We start from the raw sequence: 17,712 nt of genomic DNA on the forward strand, positions 1-17,712 counted from the left end.
GGGGGGTGAGGACGAGGGGGCCTTGGCGCCTCCGCCGCCGCCGCCGCCCGGCGCTGCCTCCGGAGGACCGCGAGTGAAGCGGGACTGAAAGGCTGAGAAGGGAGGGGGGAGAGGGAAGCCCGAGGAAACCCCCCTCCCCTGCTCCCCTTCACCCCGTAGCCCCGCACGCGCGCACCCCCCCCCGGCTCCATTGATCAATATTTGGTCATCTTGCTGCAACTTGCTGCAGTGTTTTAACCGGGTAGTAGAGGGAGAGGAAGGAACAGCCAGCAGCGAGCGAGCGAGCGAGCGAGCGCGAAAGTCCGAGGCAGGCAGCGGGGCTCGTCAGGCCACTTAGCTCCCGATGTCCCCCGTGCTTTCGAAGAAGACGGCCGGGAGCATCCGCAAGCTGGCTCGGGAGGAGGAGGAGGAGGAGGAGGATGCTGCGGCAGGTGATCCACAGAGGGCTCCGGTCGTTCTGCCACCAGCTGGGCTTGTTCGTCAGCCGGCACCCTGTCTTCTTCCTCACCGTGCCTGCAGTCCTGACCATCATCTTCGGCTTCAGTGTCCTCAACCGTTTCCAGCCTGAAATGGACCTGGAGCTCCTAGTGGCCCCGAGTCACAGCTTGGCCAAGATCGAGAGGAGCTTGGCCAACAGCCTTTTCCCCCTCGACCGCTCCAAAAGCCATCTCTATTCGGACTTGCACACCCCGGGGAGGTATGGCCGGGTGATCCTCCTCACCAAGCCCGGGGGCAATATTTTGCACCAGGCTGAAGGGCTGCTGCAGATCCACCGAGCCGTGCTGGAAATGAAGGTGAACCACAAAGGCTATAATTATACTTTTTCCCATCTGTGTGTGTTGAGAAATCAGGATAAGAAATGCGTGCTGGATGATATAATTTCAGTTCTAGAGGATCTGAGGCAGGCTGCCCTCTCCAATAAGACAACTGCCAGGGTGCAAGTGAGCTATCCCAACACTAAATTAAAGGTATGCTCTTAATTGCATGCTTTTGCCGATTAAAGAAACAGCACTTCATTTCTTGTCCTCAGCAGCAAAGAGAAGCATTGATGTTGTATTTGTTGTTGTTGTTTAAACAATAAGAGACAGCTAGGGCATGATTTTAACTGGGTGATTCTGTGGGAGAGGAGGGGGATTGGAAGGGGAAAATGGAGCAGTTCGGAAGTCCTCAGTTCAAGCAAGAGCAGCAGGCTGTGCTAGGAGTGCAGAAGTTGTGTAGAAAAATGCAACCTCTTGCTCCCCGCACAAACTGTCTTCTTTGGCATGGGAGCATCTTTAGCATAGACCAGAAGGGAGACTTTTCACAGGTGCCGGATAGCAAGCCGATCCTATGTAATGAGTTGCTGATCCGATGTAATGAGTTAATTGCAGTGATTCTGGGAGCTCCCTGCTCATGGCTGAGGAGCAAGTCCAGGGTGAGAATTAGGAGAGTCTTACAATGGCGCTGAAACTTGGATTGAGCCACCGGTGCAGCCTAGTTGGAGGAAAGCAAAATGAAGAGGGTGGAATTAATTCTGTCCAGTTAGCAAGTTAGTTGATATTTCTTTTAATATTAAAAAAAATGCTTCATGACTACTTCCTCCTGGCGCAGTAGAATTTCTCTGGAGTGGATGGCCTCCTGAAAGACATTTCAAAGGCCGATACATTGCGCAGCAAACAGAATTTTGGTATAACCCAAGATGTTGGCTATTCTTAGATGCCTTATCATCAATATTAGTGATGTAGTGTTGTGGCCTTACCTTGATTACTAGCAAAGAATGCAAACCTTTAATCATCTTCAATATTGATAATGTGTGTCCTAATTTACAAATAATTTAGGCAACAGCACAAATTGATTGTATTGAAACCAAAGAAATGTAATTTCCTGTCACTACAGTTTTAGTTTTATCTACAGCTCAAACTTTGTTTTCTCGTGTGTTTTATGGCAGCCCTCTCTTAAGACTAGTGAAGTTCTTAATCCACTAGTTGAAGATCAGGCATGTCTCTGGAATCTCTGGCCATTTGATGAGCACAGCCCAATGAAAACTGGTTCTATTGCATTGACATTAATGACACTATTTGGTCATAGATGTTCTGATCTTATTCGTATTTTCCTTGGATATAAACGTCATTAAACTTGCCTTGGATTTACTTCCAAGTAACATATATAGGATTGTGCAGTGTAACTCTCTCCACTATTGCCCTTGGGAATTCTCAGTATTGACCTTGTCTGGACAATGCTATTTCAGTTACTATTTTTTCCAAGTAGAAAATTGTCTTATGGTAGGAAATAAAGTTCACTCAGGAAGTGGATACATATTTTAAATAGTAGCAAAGTGTCACATTTTAGCTGTGGCAATATTTGTGCATTTTATTTCACATACATTAGTTCCATTGAGAGGAACAATTAACATATGAAGTGGCTTTTGTTCTTTATGCTAAAACTGAGGATTCTAGAATACCATATACTTATTTTTAACTACCAATTACTCTTTGCTAAGCAGGAAAACGTTAACTTAAAAACTAATAGATAACTACTGCAGTTGTTTTTTTATCATTGGGGAATCTTTTTTTTTTGCAGATCATAGTTATAAAATGGTCAGGGCTCATGATCCCTCATGGTCCCTCATGATCCCTCTGAGGGCTTTGGTGAAAGTTTGACCAATGTTGATGGCATCTCTGATGAAGTCTAGGAGTTTGGATTACAGACATTACTTGAGCAATTAACCCACACGATCATAAACATCCATTCTGGCTGGATAAAACAGATACCTTGTTCTTCCACCAAGCTGTGTCACTGAAGAATAGTGACATTTGGTGAAATTGGCCTCACAGAAATGCTTTGGTGCCTAATCTATAGTAATGATAGCAAATCAATATCTCAGTTACCATTGGATCCTTAGAGAATCATCCATGTCAGTTTGGCAAATAGGAAGAAGTTTAAGAGCTTTCAGAAGCATGTTAAATGTTTGTAAAACATCTGGAGCATTAAATCATCACTCTTTTACACAACATAGAAAGACAGCAATAGAAATAGAATCTTTGAAATGAAACCATTATGGTTGCAAATAAAATACATAAGTGTGGACAAGAAACTTTGAAATATTTGGATTATCCCATCCCGCACACACCATTATCCTTGTAATAGCTAGAAGTATCCCGTTGGGTAGAGGAGGGCTTTTCAATCTTTTCACCCATTGTACCACTTTTAGGATATGGCAATATCCGAGTACCACCAGTCACCTAGCAAGGTGTCAAAAACTTGATGAACCCCCCCCTAAAAGTAAAAAAGTGATGAAGTACAGGTAGTCCTCGACTTACAACAGTTCACTTAGTGGCTGTTCAAAGTTACAATGGCACTGAAAAAAGTGCCCCCCAAGCCACAGCCGAGCAAGACACCTGCCTGCCCGCTCAGCGGCGCTTTTCCTCCTGTCCAAGGTTTTCATTGTTGTGAGCATTTCTGTTGAGGATTGCCAATAGGGGTGGGGGGTGTTTGGCTTTTATTCCCCCCATCTGCTGGGTGGTTGAAGCAGGTTTTGGTCACTTCACATGACCCTGGGACACTGTGACCATCGTAAATATGAATCAGTTGCCAAGCATCTGAATGTAAATCACAAGACCCTGGAGATGCTGCAACATTCCAGCTGTTTGGTGCTTCTTCTGGGCTCAGCAGAAGCACCGGGATCAGTGCCGAGCTACAGCTGGAGCCTGGCACTGATCCTGGCTCTTCCGCTGAGCCCTGACAGCCCTACAGCTCCAGCCATCTCTCTCTCAGGCTTGTACGGTGCTGCCACTGGTTCAGCTAATTCCCCTCCCCCGCTACCACTTTTCTAGGATGGTCACGTACCACCTGCCAGGTGCCAATGTTCCACAGATGGTACCTGTACCACTGTTTGAAAAGCCCTGGGATAGAGTTACCATACATTGTTTGTTATGAGAGAGAGGAATTCCGAGTGACTGGAAAAGGGATTGTGAAACTAGAAATAAGACTTTACTTGGGGATTGGAATAAGCAATAGTTACAAGCAATTATCCCTACCTGAGTAATGGCTGAACTATGATAGGCTTTCTTTTTTTCTGGGTAGGTGGGTATTCTTTCAAAGAAGACAGTCTCAGAAATAAAGATTATACTGGAGAGCTGCTCTATGTTATACAGCATGCCAACTTCTCATTTTACTATTAAACAGTTTTTTAAAAATCAGTCAGGGTTAAGAGCCTTCTGAGCCCCAAGAACCATTGGCACTTTGGAGCATCATGTTATAGATTGTAGAACCAAGGTATTTTTCTCACTTGATTCTTTAAATTGAGAAAAGTAAAGCATGATGTTCTGATGTTTCTGTTTCCATTTAACTGCCTGATTCTACAAGTTAATGTTATACTTGTGTTTTGATCAGTTTTGGATCTATACCTAATAAGTAACAGAATAACAGAGTTGGAAGGGATTTTGGAGGTCTTCTAGTCTAGTGCAACCCCTTGCGCAAGCATGAGATCCTATAGCATTTTAATCAAATGGTTGTCCAATCTCTTCTTAAAAGCCCCCAGTGATGGAGCACCCACAACTTCTGAAGGCAACCCATTTTACAGATTGATTGTTCTCACTGTCAGGAAATTTCTCCTTAATTCTAGGTTGGGTCTTTCCTTGGTAAGTTTCTATCTGTTACTTCTTGTCCTGTCTTCAGCTGCTTAAGAAATCTAAAGCACTTGAAGATTACCTATTCCCTGCTCTCACTAATTGGTCTATTTAGGCAAGGAGATGTTTACATATGGGGGTTATAGATTCCTAAATGATTGGATTCATATTTTGGAAGTGCTTTTGGAAAATGTTGTTATTAGAGACTTAGGTGGCTTTTTTTTTAAATAGAGCTGATATCCATTTGTGGCCTTTCCTGAACTGAAATGTCCTGGCCAATTGATGACATTTAGGATTACTGCTATAACAGCTATATGTAGTTATAACTATATAGCAATTGCCTCTCAAAAGTATATTAAATGTAGTTATATTATAAATTTTCTATATTATATATCTTTGAAGAGAAAGCTTGTTTTCAGTTGAAACACAACCACTAGGTGGAAACATTTTTCTCCAATTCTGCAGGAACTGTGTTTGTGCTCAGAGACTCAATTTGTACATCATACTTAACTAGAGTCACTTGTTGAGATGGGCAGCTATAGAAATAAAATAAAATAAATAGTTTAACCATGTTTTGATAAAATCACTGTTGGCTGAGTTTACATCATATACTAAGCCATGGTTTGTTTGCTTCTGACTTACGTATTGTGTGAATTTAGGCACAGTGTTGTAATTATAAAGCTTAAGAGTGCTTGAGATCTAGTTATCTTTATAATTACAACATTGTGTCTGAATTCACACAATACGTAAGTCAGAAACCATGGCTTAGTATGTGATGCAAATTCAGCCAACAGTGGTTTTATCAAAACATGTTTAAATTATTTTGTTTATTTGATTTATTTATTTGATTTCTATCTCAACAAATGACTCTAGCTAAGTATGATGTACAAATCTCTCTCCCCCCCTCCTACATCTCCAGCATGCTGTAGTCACTGGTGGAAGATCCCTTTCAGATGTTCCTGGCAAGTTACATGATATATGTGGTGAATGGAGGTGGAAACGTTTTCATTAATGCTGACATTTCATATATGCAAAATTCTCACAGAATTTTCGCTCATATTTTGGGCATACTTTTTTGGGTTCTCTCCAGTTTTATCACTTCTGAGTTTTAAACTGAAATCTGCTACTAAAATTCTAGTCATAATGTACGGTACTCTGGAAACTGGATAAAGAATGATATATTTTTTATTTTTTTATTTTTTATTTATTTTAATCCCATTTATATCCCGCCCTTCTCCGAAGACTCAGGGCGGCTTACAATTTAAGCACAAACCAATGTATGAGTAAATAAATGAAACACAAACCCTGTCCCACAGCAATCGCAGGCAATTGTGCTCTGAGTGTCTCAGCTACTGGTTTCTTATGCAATTGAAAATAATAGTATATTAGTATATTACTTTCAATAGCTTTAAATTCTAAGGTAATATGCTCTATGAGGTTTGGATAATATATACATTTTACCAGAGATATGTTCATTTAACAGATCAAGGACCATGTTATCATTTTAGTCAGTGAAATAATCATTTTATCTATTTTACCTGTATTTCTTAAGGAAACAACTCTATTTCAAAATAATTTGTATATCTTTCTTGTGATTAAACCACTTTAGTAGTGAATAAAAGAAACATAGAATATGAATAAAAATGGTATCAAGAACTTCTCAATTTATATTATACAACCTTGTGCAATTCCCCAAGTCTGTAACGTCTCTGTGGGTACATCTTAGAGTATGAAATGTTTAGATCTTCTCTAGGTGCTTTTACACATGCTGAAGATAACTAATGCTTCCCTGAGATACTGCTACACATTGGCTGATTGATCCTTCGTAGCTGAGGGTAAAGTTATTGGGGCACGGGCAAGGTAGACTCTGTTGTTCTCTTTCTGAGTAGAAGACAGACAGGTAATAAAAGATTGGTTCACTCATCTTCACTTCCAAAGCAATGTTCCTTGATACGCTCCCTGAACTTCACAGTCAGCTCTGCTCTTTTGTGCAAGGGAATTGCCTTCAGAATATGAAGGTTGTGTTGCCAAAAGGATTTTCTTCCAAAGAAAATGTCTTATGTAGCTACACCGGACTGCTCTGAAAGACTACTTGGAAGCTACAACTTATATGGACTGCAGTGATGTGTGCAGTAATTGGCGTATGGTATCACAATATGTCAATATGGTATCCAGGACTTTTTGTGAAGGAAAGGGAGGAGAGGAGAGGAGAGGAGAGGAGAGGAGAGGAGAGGAGAGGAGAGGAGAGGAGAGGAGAGGAGGAGAGGAATCAGTAGAGGAACAAACAAGACAGCAGATACAAAAACAGGAAAATAATAGAAAAGGAAAAAATACAAAAAAGGTTGATGGTGGCAAGAAAATTGGTGGTAACTTGCAAAGAATGTGGGATAAAGTTGGCAGTCTATTAATAAAAAAATCATTCCATAATTAAGACCATAAGCATGAAAAATGGATTGAATAATTCCCTCCCACCTGAATGGGGATCATTGTGGTGATCAGACTTTGCAGTCACTGCAATGAGTGCAAAATAGTTTAATGCCTCTAGAATGGTTAGTGCCATTTATATTTATTATTGTTTTAGAAAAGCTAATACATTCCTCAGAAAATGCAAAATGTGTTTGTCTTTATCCATTACCCAGGATAAGCTCCAACATATGGACATTAATATTAATATATCTAACTGTCCTTCAGTTTTTTTCTGGAGCCTTTGTGCCTATCTATCTAAAATTTGTCAAGTTTTGCAGTCTGTTGGGTTTGAATGAGATTTTACCTCAGGACTCTTGTTGAAATTTTGTCTACATTGAAATATTTTTTTTGAAAATGTAGATAAGTCATACAAATCTTCTCCAATGGCATTCATGTATAAAGATGCCACTGGGTCTTCTCCAATATATCCAGTCCAATAAATATATCATTCTGCCTGCTGAAAACAAGAGATGAACCTGATATATTTTCATGTATTGCAGCTCTAGCTGACTGAATCTTGTCTCTTTTTTCATGAAATGTTGGTAATGCCTTCAGAATTCCAGATACATTTTTTCAGAACTTGATTTCATCATTCTATAAGGTGGAGGAATTAAACTTTGTTTTCTAAGTAGATTTTTCCATTCAGAAGAAATATTGACACCCCAAAATCAGAATACCTGGATTAGAGTTTAGTCAAGAGACAGCTAAATTCAAAATGAAAACTTAGAACTATACACACTGTACAAGTAATCAATCTTTTTCTGATTTTAGTTTACTTCTGAAACTTGGGAACTTCCTTAAAATACTTCTATTTTTATCATATTAGCATTCTGTAAAGTGCTTTTGGCCAAACATTGGATCTACCATTATATAAGTGGCTTAGTCCAACAATCTAATCACTGCCATATTGGAAAACAGTGAATGACTAAAGAAACATAGATTCACTGAACCTCACAACAATTTGAAATGCTCCTTACAGAAATCTAGTCATGATTTGATGAGTCTTCCTAAAGATATGTGCCTTTCCAGATGCTGTCTGTCTGTCTGCAAATTAAAGCAAGAGTAAAACACATACATCTACAAAAACATAAGACCCAAAGGACCCAAAACATTGATTAGTACAACCATGAAATCGGCTTCTTTATGTATGTGAGGACTCAGGCTTGAATCCAGAACTAAATCTCTAGAACCCCAAACCAATCACAAATCCCAAGAAAACAAAGCAAGCAATGAGGTAGGCAGTGATGAAAAAAAGAAAAACTCAAACAACAACCAGGAGATACAGGAAACACACCCATGCACAGGCATAAAAGTCTTAACTGCTTATATACCAACGCTCAAAGCTTGGGGAACAAACAGGGTGAACTAGAAGCAATAGTACATGAGGGAGGGTATGACATAGTTGGGATAATAGAAACCTGGTGGGACGAAACCCATGACTGGAATGGACTGATGGATGGATACAAATTGTTCAAAAGAAACAGGTCTACAAAAAGAGGAGGAGGAGTTGCACTATATGTAAGAGAACATTACCTATCTGCAGAAATGCACATGGTCAAACATAAAATCTCTCCAGAATGTATATGGGTCAATATAAAAGAAAAAAAGGGACATTGCCATAAGTGTATATTACAGGTCACCCAACCAATCAGAAGAAATAGATGAACTCTTTGCCAATAAGTTAACAAATGCATGTAGGAAGCATACCACAGTAGTAATGGGAAACCTTAATTATCCAGATATCAACTGGGAGACAAACTCTGCAGTGAGCAGGAGATCAAACAGATTCCTAATCAACCTAGCCAACAACTTTGTCACCCAAAAGGTGGAGGAGGGAACTAGATGCAAAGCTACACTGGACTTAATCTTTACAAACAGAGAAGAAGTCATAGAGGGAATTGAAATTACTGGAACCTTGGGCTAAAGTGACCATGTCATACTGGAATTTAATATAATGCAAACACTAGCAATAGAAAACAATCCAACCAATGTCCTAAACTGAAAAAGAGCTGACTTTAACAAACTCAGAGAGAACCTAGGAAAAATCCCATGGATGAAAATCCTAAAGGGGAAAACAACCCAGGAAGTGTGGGAAACCCTGAAAAATGTGATCACAAAAGCTCAGACCAGCACAATACCACTGAGAGAGAAAAAACAAGAAATCTAAGAAGAAACCAGCATGGCTGCACAAAGATCTCTCTAACAAACTAAAAGACAAAAAGGACAAATACAAAAAATGGAAAGAGGGGCACATAACTAAAGCCGATTATCAGCAGACAGCCAGAACATGTAAAGATGAAGTCAGGAAAGCAAAGGCTCAGAACAAACCAAGACCTGCAACAGAAATCAAGGACAATAAAAAAAAGTTTCTTCCAACATATTAACAACAAGAAAAAAATCAAGGAACCTATAGGACCACTAAAGAGAGAACATGGCAAGGAAATTACAGGGAACAGGGAGAAAGCAGAGCTACTTAACTCATACTTTGTGTCAGTCTTCACACACAAAAATACTATAGCCCAACACACCAAAAAACCTGTAAAAGACATACTAGAAACAAAAAATTAAATAAGCAAGAAAATGGTAAGGGAACACCTATCCAACCTTGACAAATACAAATCACCTGCACCAGACAGGTTACATCAAAGGCTTCTGAAGAAGCTGACAGATGTTATCTCAGAACCACTGTACCACATCTTTCATAAATTCTGGACCATTGGGAAGTACCTGAGGATTGCAAAAGGGTTAATGTAGTCCTAGTCTTCAAGAAAGGGAAAAAAATTCCAATTCCAATTACTAAAATTAAATAATTTTATTGTAAATATGTAAACTAAATATATTTGAAATATATATCAACAGAAAGCATTATGTGTGATAACATGCAGTTGCTTATTCATAGTCCAGGACAGAGACATGGGTAATTTTTCACAGAAACACTTTGGAGGCAATTATCAAAAGCAGAGTAATTTACGGGGAAAAACAACAACAGGAATTTGTTAACATCAATATCTGGGAAGATCCTAGAAAAGATAATTAAAAACAGATCTGGGAACAACTAGAAGCAAACAAAGTCATAACTACTAGCCAGCATGGGTTTGTTAAAAACAGATCATGCCGAACCAATCTCATCTCAGTCTTTGATAAGGTGATTAAACTAGTAGACCAGTGAAATGCAGTGGATGTACTATACTTAGATTTCAGTAAGGCATTTGACAAGGTAGACCACAACCTACTCCTTGGTAAGCTAGGAAAAGGTAGAATAGACAACATCACCACCAGATGGATCTGTAGCTGGCTATCAATCCTCAATGGCACTACATTCACATGGAGAGAAGTAAGCAGTGGGATACCACAAGGTTCCGTCTTAGGCCCAGCACTCTTCAATATCTTCATCAATGACTTAGATGAGGGAATTGAAGGGGAACTCATCAAATTTGCAGATGACACCAAACTGACAGGAGTAGCCAACACCCCAGAAGACAAACTCAGGATCCAAAAAGAACTTGACAAACTTGAACAATGGGCCCTATCCAACAAAATGAGTTTCAATGTCGAGAAAAGCAAAGTCTTATGTTTAGGCAGGAAAAACCAAAGGTACAATACAGATTGGGAGAGAACTGGCTTAAAAACAGTAACTGTGAGAGGGACCTTGGAGTCCTAGTGGACGATCACTATGAGCCAGTAGTATGCAGCAGCAACCAAAAAAGCTAATACAATCCTGGATTGTATAAACAGAGGCATAGAATCAAGATCACACGAAGTATTATTACCACTTTATAAAACCCTAGTAAGATCACACCTGGAATACTTCAGCCAATTTTGGTCAACTTATCACAAAAAAGATGTTGAGAGTTTGGGAAAAATTCAAAGAGCAACTAAGATGATCAAAGGCCTGGAGACTAAAACATATGAAGAACGGCTACAGGACTTGGGTTTGGCTAGTCTAAAGAAAAGAAGAAATAGGGGAGACCTGATAGCAGTATTCCAGTATCTGAGGGACTGCCACAAGGCAGAGGGGGCCAGGTTGTTCACCAGAGCACCAGAGGGAAGGACAAGAAACAATGGCTGGAAACTGATCAAAGAGAGAAGCAACCTGGAATTAAGGAGAAACTTCCTGACAGTAAGGACAATTAACCAGTGGAACAGCTTACCCCCAGAAATTGTGGGTGCTCCATCACTGGAGATTTTAAGAAGAGACTGGACATTCACCTGTCTGAGATGGTATAGGTTCTCCTGCTTGAGCAGGGGGGGTGGACTAGAAGACCTTCAAGGTCTCTTCTAGCTCTAATCCATTCAAGTAAATCTCCTAAGCCTTACTGAAAAGCCCACAGAATCAGGGCCAATCTGATCTCTGGAGCCACCAGAACCAGTGTTTTATTGATGGATAACGACAGGAGAAAGAAGTTATATTAGCATAAGCTGTAATATGGAGGCATTTTCTATTGCTTTTGATATCAGTTTCCTCAAAAGTAGTCATGAAAGGGCTTTAGAAACTAAACATCCATGCCTATAAAGGCCTCTGCCATTTTTGTGCCTCATGGAAAGCCAATTTGCAAAGAAGACTATAAAACAAATCAAGTTTATTGCTTCTGATGTTATGTGCAGGTAGTTCAGAATATTAATGTAACAAGCTGAAATAGGAAGCTTTTTCTTCCTCCTAAATTCTTGCAAACCACATGAAGCATGATGTGAGATTAAGAATCAGTGGGATATACATAGTTGATGGACCTGGGCCAGAAAATCCTTAGTTGTGTTCTTCTCTCAACCATGAAGTCATTTTCACTAAACTGTCTCAGAAGTTAGATATATAGACAAAATAGGATGACATTAGATATGAGCTAAGAGACATTGGTGCCTGAGGCAGGAAATCCAATAAAAATCACAATAATATTGACATTAAACAAGTAACTGACCATTTAATGCCTTACATGGTCTTACAAAAATGGTTGCACAAAATAGGCTGTTTCTTTCTTCTCTGCCAACTCAGAGTCTGGACCAACTCCTATCTGGCAACAGGAAATTAATCCTTAGCAGGACCACTGAGTGAGTTGAGTGGCTGGGGATATTTCAGTTTTGTTCATTGACAAGGATCCTATTGCAAACAAGTTCATGAGCAGTGGAGGACCAACAATTTTAATCAGGATCTTGGGGCTTTCTTCCCAAATTGAATCATTTGAGGAAGAAGGGGGGGGGGCAGGCAGAATCTGTACATGTGTTTTTGAAAGAGCAACAATGAGGAAAATGGATGTTCACATCCACAATGGATGTGACTGAGAAAATTTGTCTTACAGAGGTCCTTAATTACAATCCAATGTTACATTCACAATGGTGAAGTCTGACTAAGAACAGGAGGGAGAGACAACTTATATGACAACAGGATACTCCAGTATTCATGTGGCAAATGTACTTGGAGAAGATTCCTAGGCAATGCAGCAATAAAGAAGCTGATTAAGAGCTTTCTCATCTTCAAATAAAAAATAAACCTTGCCAATTTCTATTGGTAGGGCAAAAAAAGCTGTCAAACAGTCCAAAGTTAAGCATAAATCACCCTGTCCCAATGTAAGTAATCTCTTAGTCTTCTTGCTAGATTTTCATTTTGTTATGAAAACATAACAGACCCAAATTCAATCATTCCAGTATTTTCATTTACAGTTTGTTTTTCTAAAAGAATGTTGCCAAACAACTTCAAGTTAAAAACAAGAATATCTATTTCTGTTTCTCTCTAAACATCAATACTCAGTGCAAATCTCGGAGCGAGGGCAGTTTCAGACAGGTACATAGCACTGGAGGAAAGGCCTCTCCTTCCTTTTAGTCACAGTGATTTTCAGAGCTCTAGAACATGAGGGAACAATATCTTTGCCCAAACCACGGTCAGTGCCTTTATGGAAACAGGGTTGATACATTTCCTTTTCTAATCACTTTGGGAAAATTCTTTCTAAATGTTCTTCAGCCATTAAGAACCTTTGGAATGACATTATTTTTACAATATCTGGTGAGTTTTCTTCCATCATTTGCAAAAGAAAGTTTAAATGTAAGTTTAAGGACAAAAATTACTTTTTGGAAATATACAGCAAAAGGGTGATCAGAATATTATTTGAAAAGTTACAAATGGACTAAGGATACTGATGCATTTGAAATGAGATTGTGGTGTTAATTATAAGAATCCTTCCTATGGGAAAATGCTGTTGCACTTTGAAGATTAGATATTAGTGGGAATCAGAAGGCATTAAAGATCACAGTGAAAAGAAGAACTCTTAATTTTGATTTACTAATACAGAATGGAGTAAAATAGTTTAACATTGGACATATTGAGGGGTAACTGTGAATAATAGACCCAGAAGGTAATTTTAAGGGGGTCTGCCATTGTACATAGTCTGTTTAAAAGATGTTATGGAAGAGGAATAAGCTTTACTAGACAAGAGTGAGATTGATTTAAAAGTGGGTTTAAAAATGATAGGTACAAGAATGATATGGGAAAAGATGTTACATTGGTTATACAAATAACACTAGCTGATGTCTTAATAATTAAATTAATAATTAAAAGGAATGCAAAATAAAAAAAATCATGTTCTAGGACTGGGCTTTTTAACCTTTTCACCCATTGTACCAATTTTAGGATATGGCAACATCTGAGTACCACCAGTCGCATAGCAAGGTGTCAAAAACTTGATGAACAAAAAAAAAGGAAAAAAAGTGATGAAGTACAGGTAGTCCTCGACTTACAACAGTTCGCTTAGTGACTGTTCGAAGTTACAATGGCACTGAAAAAAGTGCCCCCCAAGCCACAGCTGAGCAAGATACCTGCCTGCCTTCCCGGTGGTGCTCTTCCTCCTGTCTGAGGTTTTCATTGTTGTGAGGATTTCTTTCGAGGATTGGGTGGGGTGGGGGTGGGTGTTTGGTTTTTATTTTTCCCCCTCTGCTGGGTGGTTGCAGCAGGTTTTGGTCACTTCACATGACCCTGGGACACTGTGACCGTCATAAATATGAATCAGTTGCTAAGCATCTGAATGTAAATCACAAGACCTTGAAGATGCTGCAACATTCCAGCTGATCAGCACTTCTTCTGGGCTCAGAAGTGCCAGGATCAGTGCCGAGCTCCAGCTGGAGCCTGACGCTGATCTTGGCACTTCCGATGAGCCCTGACAGCCCCAAAGAAGTGCTGATCCTGGTGTTTTTGCTGAGCCCTGACAGCCCTGCAGCTCCAGCCATCTCTCGCTCAGGCTTGTGCGGTGCTGCCACCGGTTCAGCTCATTCCCCTCCCCTGCTACCACTTTTCTAGGATGGTCGCATACCACCTGCCAGGTGCCAGTGTACCACAGGTGGTACCCGTACCACTGACTGAAAAGCCCTGTTCTAGGACATTAATTGAAGATATTATAGATCAAGATTGCTAAAAGTAAAAGGAAGGAATCTAAAGTTGGTTTATTTGTTCAAGGTTAAAATAGATATGTTGTTATCTGTGGTAACTCTTAATGGATTTCTACTGACTAGGACTAGGAGGTTTTAAAGACTTGTTTATAGATAAGATATAAGATATGGAGAAAAGATTCAGTTGTTCATTGCTTAAGAGAAGGTGATAAGGTACTAAAATTGCACATATTTGTTGTGATGAAGGGAAAAATCATTTTATATATTTATTTATATTTTCCTTTTAACTATATTATTTGTTTCTTTACCATTTTACTTTCTATTTTTTATTTTCTATACTGTACTTTCCATTTTTTCTTTTTCTTTTTTTAGTTTGTATTATTGTAGTGTTTTATTTTTTCATTGTAATGTTGCATAAAGAAGCCACCTTTGATTCAAAGGGTTTAGAGAGTGAAAGCACTGCTAGTGCCAGTTGTTTGAAGGTGATAAGCTGAAATTTGTTTGAAGATTTAATAAGCTTGTTCATGGATTAAAATATTGACCAGAACTTCTTCATATATTATTGTTAACTTATCGTGCAATCCCTTTGGCATCTGCAGGAAAAGGGCTGGGGAGAAGGGTAAGTGATGAAACATACATACATGTTTTACAGCACTTCTTTGTAAATCACAACACATCTATGAATGGTCTATGAATGGACTTGCATTGTGACACAAGACATATCTCATCAGTTAGGTTCTGTTATGTTTAGAAACAGGATTTTGTTCCGTGCAAGAATGTCAGTGATACTCCAACTGCTCTTTAGGGATATATCTAGTCATTTGCAAAGCAACATTACATTTTACTTTTTATTCACTATTTCTCTCTTGCAAACAGCTGAGTTGGTGCTTTGGTTTTTTTGTTTTTTGTTTGAAAAAGCATATTGCTTTTTTGTTTTTAATAAGAAAACTCATACGAAATGGATTAACTGGCCTTTGTGGTAATATAGGACTCTGTAGTTTTTCTGCTAATATCTGACAGGGACACCTCTCTAGATAGAAGACTCTTTGTTCTTGCTGTTACTTGTGATTAACATCTAAAACACTTCTGTTTAGTGTCAAATGCTCTGGCGTCTGCACTGGGAAGACTCCATCCCTGCTCTGCCTTTCATGGAATTAGCATTGAGCAACTTCAGTAAATTTGGGAGGAGAAAGAAGATAATGGAAATTTGGCTAGTTCCATCAAACCTCTGAGCAACCATATTTAATATGGGCTAGAAGCTTTTTTTTAAAAAAAAACCATTTAGAAAGGACTATTTTCAGCATGGTTATTCAGTTGGTAGGGACAATTTTAGGGATGGCTGGAGCTCATAATCTATGTTTCTGTTGGAGGCAGCCAAACAGCTAGAGCCCATGAGGTCACTGAAATGGTAGCCTGAAGTTTCTATATTTATGCCTTATTTTGGATGGGCTTGCTATCCAAATTCTGTGGGCCTCAAAATGTAGCCTATGAGTTGCAGGTTTCCCACATCTGGCCTATACAGGTATAGCCAGAACTGCACTGTTTGTGATGGAGCTGGCACATTCAGCTTTGTGATGTTACTTTAGATGTAATATCACATTTTTGTAATTTTAGATGTTATCACATTTTATGTCATTTATGTAAAGTTATCACATAACGTAGACACAGATTGATCCTGGTCTTGCCAGGTTGTTTCATAGATGTATTCAGTGGTGGGATTCAAATATGGGAACAACCGGTTCTCTGTGTGGATGCTGCTTCCAGAAGTCCATTCTGGGCAACAAAAAATTAGCTACTGGTTCTGCTGAAGTGGTGTGAACCGGCTGAATCCCACCAGTGGATGTATTTTAATTTTGTATCAAATATTATTTATTGAAATCTTAGATTTATAGTTGCTCACACATCACTCGTAGACTCACTTAAGATTGTAATAAACTGGCTGACTGACTGACAAAACAAACCACATTACAATAAAATTTCAGTAAACAATAAGCAAAGTTATGAAAAAGGGGGGAAAGCATGATTTTTCCCATAAATACAAACACATATATAGAAATTCTACTCATGCATTTTAATGTTAGTTATATTTCATTACAATCTTCTATTGCTAATTTATGTCTATGTCAGGGTCCACTTCAATACCTCATCCTAAGAAAGTAGAAATCGTGGAAGCAGTTTCTTCCAAAAGGAACTTTTATTAGGAGAAGCTGATAGCAGGTATAATAGACAGGATCTGAGGGTTTCCCACTCAGATCAATAGGTTAAAAGAGTCCCAGCAAACCCCACCACAATAGTTCATCTGGTCAGTTTGAATGGGCCAATTCTCAGGTGTTAAGTCCATTGTGGGAAAGTTGCTGATAACACCGGTCTTTCCCAGGCTTGTAGCAATGTTGTTGTGGCTTTGCACCTTCCCTTCCAAAATGGGAGATAAGACAGATGGCCAGAGGCTTATTTCTTTCTCCCCCAAGGTGACATCAAGGGAGAAGCAGTTCAAAGAGCAAGTATGCAGAGAAAGCGAAAGAGATACATTGTAACAATAGAGTAAACAAAGAGACAGCCCGCAATGGTTCCCCCTCCCCTCCAGGAGTATGACAGAACCCAGAGCAATAGAAGAAATAGAATGAGAGAGAGTTCCCCTTAATAATATATGGGTTCTGACATCCTGCCTTCCTTAAAAGAAAGAGAGATCCATCTGTTGGAAGACAGAAACAAATAGAATGAAAGAGATTGATTAGTCTGGTTTGTTAGGGTATGCTGTGTGAAATTTCCTAAGGAGTTTAGGAGCTTTAACATGGCGTTTGTGGACCCACTCATTTTGGGAGGGTGGAAGATGTTTCCACGCTACTAGGTATTGGGTGGAGCCATGGTGTTTCTTGGAATCTAGGATTTCTTTAATTTCAAAATACTGTTCCCCTTCCACCATAATGGGGGGGAGGAGGAGGAGCAACAGCTGGTCTTAAAGGTGACTGTTGTTCGTGTTTTAGAAGGCTGCAGTGGTAAATTGGGTGAATCTGTCTGAGGGACTTTGGGAGTGCTAATTCTACTGTGACAGGATTTATAATTCTGGTAATAGGGAATGGTCCTACATATTTGGGTCCTAACTTCTTCAAAGGTTGTAGGGATTTTAGGAATTTGGTAGACAAGTAAACCTTCTCCCCTACACTGAAAGGTTTTGGCTCAACTCTCTTTTTATCTGCTTGGGTTTTGTACGCTTGTCTAGTTTCATCAAAAGCTTTCCTGACTACTGGCCAGGTGTTCTTTAATTGTGCAA

At 39.4% G+C, this 17,712-nt stretch overlaps 1 protein-coding gene across 2 annotated transcripts in view; it reads left to right on the forward strand.

Moving 5' to 3' along the window:
• Nucleotides 1-419: 419 nt before the first annotated feature.
• Nucleotides 420-17,712, forward strand: part of PTCHD4 (patched domain containing 4) — a gene marked incomplete at both ends in the record, with an annotated part of 66,412 nt that continues 49,119 nt past the window's right edge. The window contains one exon of one of the 2 annotated variants that reach the window (XM_081313188.1): nucleotides 420-968. In XM_081313188.1, coding sequence (XP_081169314.1) covers nucleotides 420-968 — 549 coding nt within the window. The remainder of the gene's footprint in view (nucleotides 969-17,712) is intronic. The other variant, XM_081313189.1, reaches the window with a different exon arrangement.

The sequence above is a fragment of the Vipera berus genome (genome assembly GCF_964194415.1).
Source record: "Vipera berus genome assembly, chromosome: 1".
Lineage (NCBI taxonomy): Eukaryota > Metazoa > Chordata > Lepidosauria > Squamata > Viperidae > Vipera > Vipera berus.